Source organism: Hyphopichia burtonii (genome assembly GCF_001661395.1).
Source record: "Hyphopichia burtonii NRRL Y-1933 unplaced genomic scaffold HYPBUscaffold_2, whole genome shotgun sequence".
Lineage (NCBI taxonomy): Eukaryota > Fungi > Ascomycota > Pichiomycetes > Serinales > Debaryomycetaceae > Hyphopichia > Hyphopichia burtonii.
In genome coordinates, this window is record NW_017963729.1 from 1,289,466 (window position 1) to 1,301,913 (window position 12,448).

Below are 12,448 nucleotides of genomic sequence, written 5' to 3' on the forward strand. Positions count from 1 at the left end.
TTCAAGATGCCCCAAGGAAGCCACCCCGATTTAACCATTGTCAAATTCGTCTGTTCGGTTGAAGGACAGGAAGATAAGGAGATTCAAGTTGAAGGAGTCGATGAGGTCAAAGTGAAAATTCCAGAAAACAGTAAATATACCATGACTATTTTCTTCAAAGTGAACAATAACGAATTGAAGGATCTCAAGTATGTTCAAGTGATGAAGAAACACGGATTGACTGTTAAGCAAAGAGATATGTTTATCGGGGAATCATATGCTCCTTCGGAAGAGATTTACTCCAAGACTTTTGAACAAGACGTTACTCCAGGAGGGTTTTTGGTCAGAGGTGTATATCCAGCAACTTCTACTTATTCTGCTAATGGAGAAACTTTGTTTACCAGTGACTGGTCTTTAGAAATCACCAAGAAGTGATTGTTGTACTTTACTTGATACATGGATTATTGACTATGTTGACCATTGAGTTGTACACCTTGACATTGACTCTGTATATATATATTGACTATATATATTGACTATATATATTGACATTGATGTATATATATCTATATACATATATTGAGTATTGAGTATATCTTTTAACTGCGATTGCTTAATTGTAGAATTGTCCGCACCACCTACTCCTTCTTTAGCAATGTTTGTCCGTCCAGCTACTCATGCCGGTAGTTGGTATACTAACGATGCTGGTAGATTGAAAAGCCAATTGAACAAGTACTTCAAAGAAGCTAGTGAATTGAAGGAAGGAATCAATACTAATGACGATATCTCAAAGTCAATTAAGGGGGCAAGAATCCTAATTGGCCCCCATGCCGGTTATACTTATCTGGGATCAAGATTAGCAGAAACTTTTAATGTTTGGGATACTACAAATGTTAAAAGGGTGTTTATTCTTGGTCCTTCCCATCACGTTTATTTCACTAAAACTGCTAAGTTATCAAATTACCATTATTATCAAACTCCTTTTGGTGATTTAAAAATTGATAATGAAGTGAATGATCATTTGGTTCAACTCCGTAATAAAGACGGTTTGAAAATCTTTGATTTCATGGACGAAGAAACCGATGATGATGAACACTCATTTGAAATGCATATCCCGTTTATTTATCATCGCTGTCAAGATTTACCGCAAGGACTACCCCAGATTATTCCAATAATGATTGGACAAAATGATTTGACTAAGCTATCCGAAATATCAAATGCTTTGAAACCATTTTTAGCAGATGATTCAAATACTTTTGTCATAAGCTCTGATTTCTGTCATTGGGGTAGCAGATTCCAATATACAAGGTATGTTGATCAAGATCTTTCTTCCACTGCTACCCAAGATATCCCCTTGATTAAATTGGGTCTTACCAAACCCCTGAAAGCTTTCCCTATTTATAAGTCAATCGAATCCTTGGATAAAAAGGCAATGCAAATTGCCTCCGCTGGAAATGTCAACGACTGGATCGAGTACATTGCCAAAACCCATAATACAATCTGCGGTCAAAGACCAATTAACGTTCTTTTGGGGTTGAATCTACATGAAGTTTCGGCTGGGACCAATGTCTTCAATTGGATTGGCTATTCCCAGAGCAGCCAGGTCACCTCCCCTCTGGACAGCAGTGTAAGCTACGCTTCCGGTTACGTCAAACTTAAGTAATATATATCTATTTACATCTATATATGTTCAGTATTAGGATTGGTGTACTTGTAGACGAATATTTTGATTTTTTTTTTTTTTTTTTTCGCTTTCCACTACGTAACAAAAAAATTGACATATTTCTCTTTTATCAGTGATTGATTTGGTATAGTTGTTGGTAAGATGAGTGATTGGAAGCTATTTACTAAGAGTAAGTCTGCTGAATTGAAAGCAGAACTAGAACAAGCGTTTAAGAAGTCCAAGCCCCATAATCGAGTTAAGATTGTATTGAAGAAAGTTATTGCTAATATAATATTGAATAATAATGAGTTAGTTAATTTAATGCCGGATATTATATTATTAATGAAGATTGATGATTTAGAAATCAGGAAAATGTGTTTCCAATATTTGGTTAATTATTGTCAAATGAATGTAAAGGAATCATTAAATGCAATACCATTTTTATCGAGATTTAAAGATGATAATAATAGCCAATTGAGAGCATTAACTATAAAAACGTTATCATCCATTAATATTACTGAATTTACTGATTTAGCATTTAGAAGTGTTAAAAAACTATTAAGGGATGATGATTTATACGTTAGAAGAATGTCGATTTTTGCAATTGCAAGATTATATTCAATTGATCCAAATAGATGTCTTGATTATGAATTAATTGAAGATTTAAATGAATTGTTATATGACTCAAATCAAATGATTGTTTCCAATGTTTTGGCAGCTTTAGATGATATAACTCAACATTCTAAGAATTTAACTTTAACCATTGATGAAAGAAATGTTTATACATTAATTAAATTCTTAAATAAAACAAATGAATGGAATCAAATTTATATTTTAAATTCATTAATGTCATATGCTCCAAATACCACTGAAGAAAGTTTACAGTTAATCGAAAATATAATGCCATTATTACAACATGAAAATTCGTCAGTCGTTTTAAATTCAATCAAAGTAATTATTTTTTATAGTAATTATGTTTCCAAACCAGAATTAATAATACCCACATTACCAAAAAGATTAGGATCATCTTTAGTTTCATTATTATCAAAACCATCAGAGATACAATTTTTAGTTTTGAGAAATGTTATTTTATTATTACTAGGACAAAAAAAATTAGTTAGCTTTGAAGTTGAAATGTTTTTCTGTAAATATGATGATCCAATTTATGTTAAAGATACAAAATTAGAAATCATTTATTTATTAGCTAATGAATTCAACGTTGAAATCGTTTTGAGAGAATTAGAAGAATACGCAACAGAAGTTGATGTTGCAATGGCAAGAAAAGCAATTAGAGCCTTTGGTAATTTGGCAATAAAAATTAATAACGCTGCTAATAAATGTGTTGATGTTCTATGTGATTTGATTTCAAATGGTATTGCTTATATTGTGGAAGAATCAACAATTGTTATTAAAAACATTTTAAGAAAATATCCCGGTAAATTCAATTTTGCAGTAGAAGAATTAGTTAGACACTATAAGGTTATTAATGAACCAGATGCTAAAACTGCAATGATATGGATCTTGGGTCAATATTGTCAATTAATACCAGTAACAAATATCATTTTAGAAGAATTTATTCAAAGTTTTAAAGATGATCCAGTTGAAGTTCAATATGCTACATTAACTTCAGTTATTAAATACTACCTACATGATCCAGTTAAAGGTCAACCTATTGTTATTAAAGTTTTGAAATGGGCAACTGAAGACATTGATAATCCTGATATAAGAGATCGTGGTTATTTTTATTGGAGATTAATTTCAAGTGATGAAATTTCAAATTTGGGTAATTTTCAATCAATAACAAAAGAAATCATCATTAATAATAACCCAATCATATCTGCTGATAATGATAACATCGACCCAAATATCTTAATCGAGTTAGAATTAAATATCGGTACGCTTGCTTCAATTTATCTAAAACCAGTTCAACAAGTTTTCCGTTTAGCAAAACATAAAAAATTACCGAAAACAAATGCATTACAAGAGAGATCATTACCTTCCTTAAATGATGATCCTCAATATTCAAATTCAAATTCAAATTCAAATTCAAATTCAAATTCAAATTCAAATCCAAGTTCAACTCCTACTTCAAACCATAACTCAATGTCTACATTCCATCCTCAACCTCCTAGACGACATTCGACTATGGATCGTAACTCAAGACTCATTAGTCAAGGTTCCTTCGACGATGAATTTTCGTCTAATGACGAATCAGCAGCTAGGAAAAACAGTTTTGCTAAAAGACTCTCTAGAAAAGCCTCTATAATTACTGGCCGTAAAAACTCTAAACATTAATCTTAATATCCTTAAAATAAATATACTTACCAGTAATATTTGTAAGCCGAACAAGCCCTAAGACAAGATCTTTAGGTTAACCCTAAACTACATCATTTATGGCTTTTCAACAACTCTGCAGAGTGCTTATTGCACATGATTTTATGAAGTTATACCAGATAATCGTGTAGATGATTTAGTACCCTTCGGCATAACCCGAAATCCTGCCAAACTCATCTCCGGTAGCCCTGGTGGGCCTGTCAAGCCCATGGAGTCCCTGGAGTTCCCTTGACAACATCAAGGGCGACCCATTAAGCAAAGCTGCTAGTTTCGAAACATGGGGTAAGGTATTTTTTTTGGATTTTTCCAAATCTGTTGGTTCTCATTAAATTTTCCAGTGAATTCGAGCCTTTGTTTATATAAAGTGCTCGTTAGTTCTTTACTTGTTGGGTAAGTTTTCAAAGTATATAAGGAACCTAGTGCTTTAGCCAGGGTTTGTATAAGTCCAAGGAAGGGTATCCATTATTTGAAGGAAGGGTATTGGAAGTGAAATGAGTCATTTTGATGTTAATATTCTCGAGGATGCTCTAGTACAACCTGAGATTCCGTTATCTTTCCCATTGCCTTATAAGGATGAAGAGACTATAATTAATTTGAAGGGAAATGACAAGTTGGTTAAGAATTTCAGTATTATTGGGTTATTTTTGAAGATGTTTAGTAAATATGATTATGAAGGAGTTTACAAGGATAATGAATATAAATATTCAATCAATAAGAATCTGGAAAGTTTTAATAAAGAATTTAGAAGGTATATGAATGAAAGATTGAGTAAAACCGATGAGAAGTTGGATGAGATTGTTTATTCGTTAATTGATCAAGAGTTGAGGATGAATTTGATCACTGCTAAGATGTTTCCAGAAAGATTTAAGCAAGTTAAAGAATTTATGATTGATTATTATCAAAAACAAAATGAGATTAATATGCCAAAATATCCTGACGGATTAAATTTTCTTAGAATTGCATATTATACTGTAATGAAGACCATTGGTAAGATGTTTCCTCGAGGGATTTGGGTTAATAAAGAACAATTTGAAAAACTTTACCAAAAATATTTATCTAATCCAATGTCGATAATTTTTTTACCAAATCATCAATCACATATTGATTATATTATCATTCATTTGATTACGATTAGATTTCATATGTCAATCCCAACAGTTATTGCAGGAGAAAATTTAAATGTTGCAATTTTTGGGAAATTTTTAAAAAATTTAGGAGCTATATTCATTAAAAGAAGTTTTAATAATGAGTTATATACTGAAAGGAATTTAGAAAATTTAATTGAATTTGTATTGATGAATAAAATTCATTTAGAAGTTTTCATTGAAGGTACTAGATCAAGAGATGGGAAATTATTATTACCTAAATATGGTATATTGAAAACATTGAGTAGAATTTATCTTAATCAAAGAAATAATATTAAAAATGAAGAATTTGATTTACTTTTCCAACCATTGGCCATAACTTATGAAAGAATTTATGAAGCAGATGGATATTTTGATGAGTTAATGGGTAAGGATAAAAAGCAAGAAAGTTCGTTAATGATTTTGAAGAATGGGCTTGGGAATTTAATTTATGGAGTTGATAAAGATGATGAAGAACAATTAAAGCAATTTAAAATTGCCCAAAATTATGATAATCTGACTAAAACATTACACGGAAGAATATTTGTGATGTTGGGAGACAATTTCAAGATATCCGAATTCATTGAGGAGCTGAAATTTCCAATTCAAACCAGTTTTCTTAGTGGGAATGTTGACGAAGAAGAAGATGGAAATGAAGAAGGAGGAGTTAATTTGAAGAAATTAGGGTTTAAAATATTGCATGAAGTAAATCGGGTACATTATATCCCAAGTATAGCCATTATTGGATGTTCGATTCAACTTTATCATTATTTAACCAATTTGAAGAGATTTCAAGTGGGAGAAGTGATTCCGATATTTAGGATGGTTATTAATGAATTATCCAAGGAAGAAACCAGTGAAATTAATCAAGTAGAATTCAAAGAATTGAAAAATCTAAAAGATGAAGAAATTCAAGAGGTGATTAGACAAGAAATGATGAAGTTTTTCCGATACATAAAAATCAATAAACAAGGAGAGATTATCATTAAGAATTCCATTGAGTTATTATATTATAAGAATTTAACGATTCATTTAATCATTCATAAATGTTTGGTTTGTTTTATCTTGAAGAATTGTCAAGAAACCAAATGCAATGTCAGAATGAGCCAGTTATATTATATTTTCACTGGATTTTTAAAACACGATTTTTTATTTGATTATAATTATAATCGAAGAAATGAATTAGTTAATATTTTGAACGAATTGAAAAGTTATCAAATCATCGATGAGAATTTCAAAATCATTGATGAAAGGTATATTGAATATATGATTTTATTAATCAAGCCATTTATTGAATCATACTTGAATTGTGTTAAGTTTTTGGTTATTTCAATGGAAAAATATTATCCTAGAATTGGAGATCAGGTTAGTGAAACCCAATTGATCAATGATGACTTGATGAGTGCCAATTATCCTACCACAAAGACCTTACTCAAAATGATTACCAAACAAGATGAAAACCAGCGAATCGAGTCGATTAATAAACAATATTTATTAAGTTGTTTATTCTACTTGGCTAATTTACGGTTGATTAAAATATTCAAAAATAAGCGCAAAACAAAAGCCTTTGTTATAATTGAAAATTCAAGAGACTTGAAAATCACCGAATCGTTTTTGAATACCTTGTTAAATGGTCAGGGTGATTCAATCAGTGAGGTCAAGTTAAATTACATGATTGACATTATCGATAAGCAATTCGAAAGACATTTAGATAGTAAACTTTAATACATAACTTTAATACATGTTAGACTTTCGTAATCCTAAATCCTATATCCATATATACTCTACAACATCCTACATCCAATATCCTATCTCCATATATCCTATCTATCCAATCCTGTCTTGCATGTCTTTACATCTGCACAGCTACTCCTCGTTCTACTCAAACCCTAAACAACTTCTATTCATAGATATCTATTCATATATCTATCATCTATTCATATATCTATCATCTATTCATATATCTATCATCTATTCATATATCTATCATATATTCATCTATCTATTGATATATCTATTCATAGCATCATAGCCATCTCGAGTCACTCATCTCAGTCCCCTCCATACTTTTTGCAGCCTCCGGGCTGTGGAACCTTTCACATGACCGCGCGAGCCTTGCTGCCCCTATTGGCGCGCCCGTGCACCAGGGGGCCTTTGGCCCAACGGTGATGACATAATGGCGGGCGGGCGCACGACCCCTAATTCAGTACGCCAGTCTCACCCTATGCACCCTAGAGTACCCTATAGTATAGCACCCGATAGTATAGCACCCTATAGTATGGTACCCGATAGTACGTATATGTATAGTATGTATATTGTAAGTACAGGTTGTAGAAATTATAAACACCCGTATAGGGGTTGACGGTTGCTAATCTAATGAGAATCAAAAACAAAGAATGAAATACAAACACCATTGGGATTTATTTTTGTTTGGAAAAAGAAACAAGCCGGGGGTGCGTGTACCAGGAATACTGGAAACTTTTCATATAGTACTTATAGTTATAGTTATACTTGAACTTAGTTTCAGTTGGACTCCTTGGTGCTCTAACTATTATGAGGAAGGAGCTCAAGTATATAATATGGGGCCATGTTGCTCTAATTGTGTTTTTGATCTACTATACCTTTGATCTTATTACGTTATTGAACGACGATACTTTCCAGGATGCGTTATTGGATGTTGAATTGAATCCCAACGACGGGACTTTGGAGAAGTCCAAGATTATCCCCAAGATCATTCACCAGACGTATAAGCTGAAGCAGATTCCTGAGATTTGGAAGCCGGGCCAACAAGCGTGTATTGACTTGCATCCAGATTATCAGTATATTTTATGGACCGACGATATGGCCAGAGAGTTTATCAGTGAAGAGTATCCGTGGTTTTTGCCTACGTGGGATCTGTATCCGTATCCGATTCAACGGGCTGATGCCATTCGGTACTTTGCCTTGGCCCATTACGGGGGGATCTACATTGATTTGGACGATGGTTGTGAAAGAAGATTGGATCCCTTGTTGACGGTGCCGGCGTTTGTTCGTAAGACCATCCCCACTGGTATTTCCAACGATGTGATGGGGTCAGTACCCAGACATCCGTTTTTCTTGAAAGTCATGGATTCTTTGAAGAAGTACAAAAAAAATTGGCTAGTTCCTTATATTACCATTATGTATTCTACCGGTCCGCTTTTCCTTTCAGTTATATGGAAACAGTATAAACGTTATGGGGTCCCTGAAGCAGGTAAGGTTAGAATCTTACTACCAGAAGATTATAAGACCCATTCGTATAGTTTTTTCGCCATTGCCCCCGGTTCTTCGTGGCACTTGGACGATGCTAAATTCATAAAATCTTTGGCAAATCATATTGGTCTTGCAGTGTTTGTTGGGTTTTTAATTGCCGGCTTGGTTTTTTACTTGGAGTATGTCTTTTATCAATTTTGTATTGGGAAAAAATTCAATTTTAATTTCAATTTTGTTAATCAAATTAAATTAAAATTAAATCGTAATATAAAGAGAAGATCAAGAAAAGATTCAAATTTACCTCCAAATAATGTCGAACTAGGTCTTTTGGATAATCCAGTCGAAAAAAATACCGGCTCTAAAATTGATAATATAGTTTAATTCTGCATCTTCACTTCCTTTCGTTAATTACCCTTTTTCTTCTTCTATTGACTATTGCATTTATTGTTTATTTAATATATACGTTTACCTACTATCTCCCACTTCTAATAACTTCAAATTCATCTGGCGATACATAATCTCTTCGTTCTCTCTAATCAACTTCTTGATCAACTCGGTATATTTTTCAACAACTTTAAACGAATCTTGCGATAACTTAATCAAGTACACCGCGTCGATTAATAATCCTCCGTTCTTGGATAATTGAATCAATTCCCGGTTCTTGTTCATGGTAATCACCAAACTTCCATCTCGTATCAACTCTTCTCGTTGGTTAGCATCAACTATAGATATCTCCTCGTTTAAATCTCCCTTGATATTCTCCTCTTTCCCAACCGGATTGAAAAATGAATAACTTATACAAATCGGTACGTGCAATATACTCAACGGAATCGGCTGTCTCTCCTCGTAATCATGTATTATAACGTTTTCTCCATCAATCGATATATCCGGTTTTTTAAAATGTTGTAATGCCGTCATTACTCCAATACACGATGCATCAATAACTCCTCCATCGTAATTTAAAAAATTTATATCTACTCGAATACTCCATACCTTATTCCCAGCAATTATACATAAACTCTCTAAATCCAATGCGTTCGATCTTCGGATGGCTTTTTCAATTAATCGACTGATTAATATCTCTTCATCACTATTCTTCCCATTTTCAAATTGGGCACTCGCCATAGGACTTATCTCGGTACTGATATTGAATATCCCTTCAAATGGCCGGTCCTCAAAGGGCGCCTTGATCTCGCAACTCACCCGGACATTTAACTTGGTCTTGCCCCAGCTTAATTCAACGTAGCCGTATTCTTCAGTAGATATCTTGATTTCCGGTTCTCGACTCTCATCGAGCTTTCTTCCGTCGATCCTGAAGCCTTGCTTCAAGCTTTCTAGTATATACGCTTGCTCGTTACTGGATATCTCAACCCCTTTGGCCATGTTCTGGTTGTATGTCTAGTTGTTTGCCTAGTTGTCTTCCTAGTTGTCTTCCTAGTTGTCTTCCTAGTTGTCTTCCTAGTTGTCTTCCTAGTTGTCTTCAAGTTCTTTAAATTTTCAGTGATGAGTTTTTTAGCGCACTACCATTTTCGCTCGTTTTCAATAATTTTTCAATCAACGAAAAATTACTTCAGTGGCAACCCCATAACTTCATATTACCCCCCGGGATCGATATGCTTAAACAACTCGTTGCTCCAAGTAGGAGATTGGTGCTTGCCAGAAATGGTATACGCTCATCCTCAATCAGAACGTTCGGAAACTCTCCGCCACCATCAGCGTCAACTTTGACATTTTTCCAAAGAGAAAGATTACCAACAAATACAGTAATTAGATTTGTTCCTCAACAAACCGCATGGATTGTGGAAAGAATGGGGAAATTCCACCGTATATTACCTCCAGGTATTGCATTTTTAATCCCTTTTTTAGATAAAATTACTTACGTTCAATCGTTAAAAGAATCGGCAATTGAAATTCCTCTGCAAAATGCAATCACCGCAGATAATGTTTCATTGGAATTAGATGGGATATTATATGTTAAAGTAAATGATCCTTATAAGGCTAGTTACGGTGTTGAAGATTTCAAATTTGCAATTAGTCAATTGGCCCAAACAACAATGAGATCAGAAATTGGTTCAATGACTTTAGACTCGGTTTTAAAAGAAAGACAATCTTTGAATGCAAATATTAATAAAGCAATAAATGAAGCAGCTAAAGATCATTGGGGGGTGGAATGTTTGAGATATGAAATTAGAGATATTCATCCTCCCCAAAATGTCTTGGAAGCAATGCATAGACAAGTCAGTGCTGAAAGATCAAAAAGAGCTGAAATTTTGGAATCTGAAGGTAATAGACAATCTAAAATTAATATCGCTGAAGGTGAAAAACAATCGCTTATTTTACAAGCTGAAGCAACCGCTGAAGGTTTGAAAAAAATTGCTAATGCCATTAAAGAAACCCCCGGTGGTCATGATGCTGTCACTTTACAAATTGCTCAAGATTATATTAAAGAATTTGGTAAAATTGCTAAAGATACCAATACTGTTGTCTTACCTTCAAATATTGGCGATATAAGTCAATTCATGGCAAGTGGATTATCCATTTATAAAGGTTTAAATAAATCTTTAAATGCTAATGAAAAACAAGATTGAAAAAATATATTCTAATTTTTCTTTTGTATATATTATCTATATGTATTGTACATAATGAAGTATGAATTTAGTTATATCTATGTCCTTGTAATTTTAGGCTTTTTTGAAGAACCCATCAAGTGCTCCCTTACCAACGGCTACTTTTTTAACTTCCTTCTTAGTAGTTTTTTTCTTAGTAACTGTTTTAGCAGAATTTCTACTGTTGTTAGCCTTAGTCGTGGTTTGAACTATAGAATTCATATTAGATTCAATAACTTCCAAAGACTTTTTCTTTTCTTTTAACTCTTTGCAGTAATTATCCAATTCGATGAAATTAATCTTATGGGCTTTAATGAAATCTTGTTTAATATCCTTGTTTAGATAGGATTCAAATATTAAATCGATTGAATATTTTAAAATTGATAAATTTAAAATACTAATTGGGATCTCAGTATTATTAACATCAGAATAAAGATCTTGTTTGATTTTGGTTGTGATACTAAAACTTTGGTTTTTTTTCAATGTTTCAAATAATTTATTCACCTTATCATTCAATTTTTGAAAAATCTTATTAATTGATAATTTGTAAAAAACTTCACCTCCTTCATTTATAACTTCGAATATCTCAGGCATTTTTTCCTCTATAATCTTAGTCAAGCTTGATACTATCGCATATTCTGAGCTTAATTTATCAATGAAATCATCAAACGTTATAAAACGACTCGAATATTTAGATCTATTCGAGTACGTTATTTGAATCAACCAATAGATCAAATTATACTTAGAACTAGCAATCAAGTTTGGATTCGATAAAACTTGACCTTGGATTTCGTTCTCAAATATATATGATTTGACTGACATCCCCAGTCTAGGAATTACTGGCTTTTTGGAATCTTGTATGTAAGGATTATTACCATCGATCTGTCTGAGTTCATATAATTGATCATCACTCAATAACACCTTCTTGCTATTACTTTCAAATGGTAGGCTTAGTATAGTGAAACTTTGGTGCTTTTCTGGAAGCACTATCACTTTTGTATGATCATCAACATTCATGTTTTCCACTTGAATAATTGAAGTAGTTAAGATCAAACTCTGAAATTTTTCAAAATTTCGCCAAAAAAAAGACGCGTCTATACTCAAACCAAAAATTATCTATTTTATCATAAATAACCAATGAGTATATATTTCATGATAAATGATTCGATGCTTGTAAATTTGAACTCGTTCGTGATTAACGAAGGCTAAACTTTCATTAGCTAGGTTAAGGGATGAGATAAATGTAGTAAAAAAATAAAAAATGCCTTCAGCCAGATTCGAACTGACGATCTCCTCATTACTAGTGAGGTGCCTTACCAACTTGGCCATAAAGGCAGTAATACATTCTCTGAAATTTTTGAGGTTTTCCGATCAGCTTGTATATTTTTAGCTCAAAAATTTAAAGCTAAAAAATTTCTTTTTCAAATTAATGATTTGGGCCATTTGAGGAGTTTTTATAAAGTTAGTGTCAGACCTTGAAGGTCTGCAGATGATGTACTGGCCTATCTATA

The 12,448-nt window shown here is 32.8% G+C and overlaps 8 protein-coding genes and 1 non-coding gene across 9 annotated transcripts; 6 read left to right on the plus strand and 3 right to left on the minus strand.

Moving 5' to 3' along the window:
* Positions 1 to 6: 6 nt before the first annotated feature.
* Positions 7 to 414, plus strand: HYPBUDRAFT_104686 (uncharacterized protein; the record flags this gene model as incomplete). The annotated part of the gene is made up of 1 exon (XM_020218365.1): positions 7 to 414. The coding sequence occupies one exon, from the start codon at positions 7 to 9 to the stop codon at positions 412 to 414; it is 408 nt and encodes a 135-aa protein (XP_020077981.1).
* Positions 415 to 634: 220 nt separating this feature from the next.
* HYPBUDRAFT_155938 (uncharacterized protein) lies at positions 635 to 1,642 on the plus strand (the record flags this gene model as incomplete). The annotated part of the gene is made up of 1 exon (XM_020222159.1): positions 635 to 1,642. One exon carries the CDS (start codon positions 635 to 637, stop codon positions 1,640 to 1,642), a length of 1,008 nt encoding a protein of 335 aa, XP_020077982.1.
* A 162-nt stretch (positions 1,643 to 1,804) lies between these two features.
* HYPBUDRAFT_4986 (uncharacterized protein) lies at positions 1,805 to 3,937 on the plus strand (the record flags this gene model as incomplete). The annotated part of the gene is made up of 1 exon (XM_020223471.1): positions 1,805 to 3,937. The coding sequence occupies one exon, from the start codon at positions 1,805 to 1,807 to the stop codon at positions 3,935 to 3,937; it is 2,133 nt and encodes a 710-aa protein (XP_020077983.1).
* Positions 3,938 to 4,467: 530 nt separating this feature from the next.
* HYPBUDRAFT_4987 (uncharacterized protein) lies at positions 4,468 to 6,825 on the plus strand (the record flags this gene model as incomplete). Its single annotated transcript, XM_020223472.1, has 1 exon — positions 4,468 to 6,825. The coding sequence occupies one exon, from the start codon at positions 4,468 to 4,470 to the stop codon at positions 6,823 to 6,825; it is 2,358 nt and encodes a 785-aa protein (XP_020077984.1).
* Positions 6,826 to 7,653: 828 nt separating this feature from the next.
* MIT1 (mannosylinositol phosphorylceramide synthase catalytic subunit) lies at positions 7,654 to 8,712 on the plus strand (the record flags this gene model as incomplete). The annotated part of the gene is made up of 1 exon (XM_020218448.1): positions 7,654 to 8,712. One exon carries the CDS (start codon positions 7,654 to 7,656, stop codon positions 8,710 to 8,712), a length of 1,059 nt encoding a protein of 352 aa, XP_020077985.1.
* An 84-nt stretch (positions 8,713 to 8,796) lies between these two features.
* On the minus strand, positions 8,797 to 9,714 carry HYPBUDRAFT_4989 (exosome non-catalytic core subunit; the record flags this gene model as incomplete). The annotated part of the gene is made up of 1 exon (XM_020223473.1): positions 8,797 to 9,714. The coding sequence occupies one exon, from the start codon at positions 9,712 to 9,714 to the stop codon at positions 8,797 to 8,799; it is 918 nt and encodes a 305-aa protein (XP_020077986.1).
* A 185-nt stretch (positions 9,715 to 9,899) lies between these two features.
* Positions 9,900 to 10,923, plus strand: SLP2 (Slp2p). The gene has a single exon (XM_020220876.1). The coding sequence runs from the start codon at positions 9,945 to 9,947 to the stop codon at positions 10,917 to 10,919; it is 975 nt and encodes a 324-aa protein (XP_020077987.1). The 5' UTR covers positions 9,900 to 9,944; the 3' UTR covers positions 10,920 to 10,923.
* An 89-nt stretch (positions 10,924 to 11,012) lies between these two features.
* On the minus strand, positions 11,013 to 11,954 carry HYPBUDRAFT_106358 (uncharacterized protein; the record flags this gene model as incomplete). Its single annotated transcript, XM_020218481.1, has 1 exon — positions 11,013 to 11,954. The coding sequence occupies one exon, from the start codon at positions 11,952 to 11,954 to the stop codon at positions 11,013 to 11,015; it is 942 nt and encodes a 313-aa protein (XP_020077988.1).
* A 245-nt stretch (positions 11,955 to 12,199) lies between these two features.
* Positions 12,200 to 12,272, minus strand: HYPBUDRAFT_t59. The gene has a single exon. It is a non-coding gene; the product is annotated as a tRNA-Thr (tRNA).
* Between the last annotated feature and the right edge of the window lie 176 nt (positions 12,273 to 12,448).

Excerpts from the sequence above, each read along its gene's own strand:
- SLP2 (XM_020220876.1), top strand. The coding sequence starts at position 9,945 with ATGCTTAAACAACTCGTTGCTCCAAGTAGGAGATTGGTGCTTGCCAGA.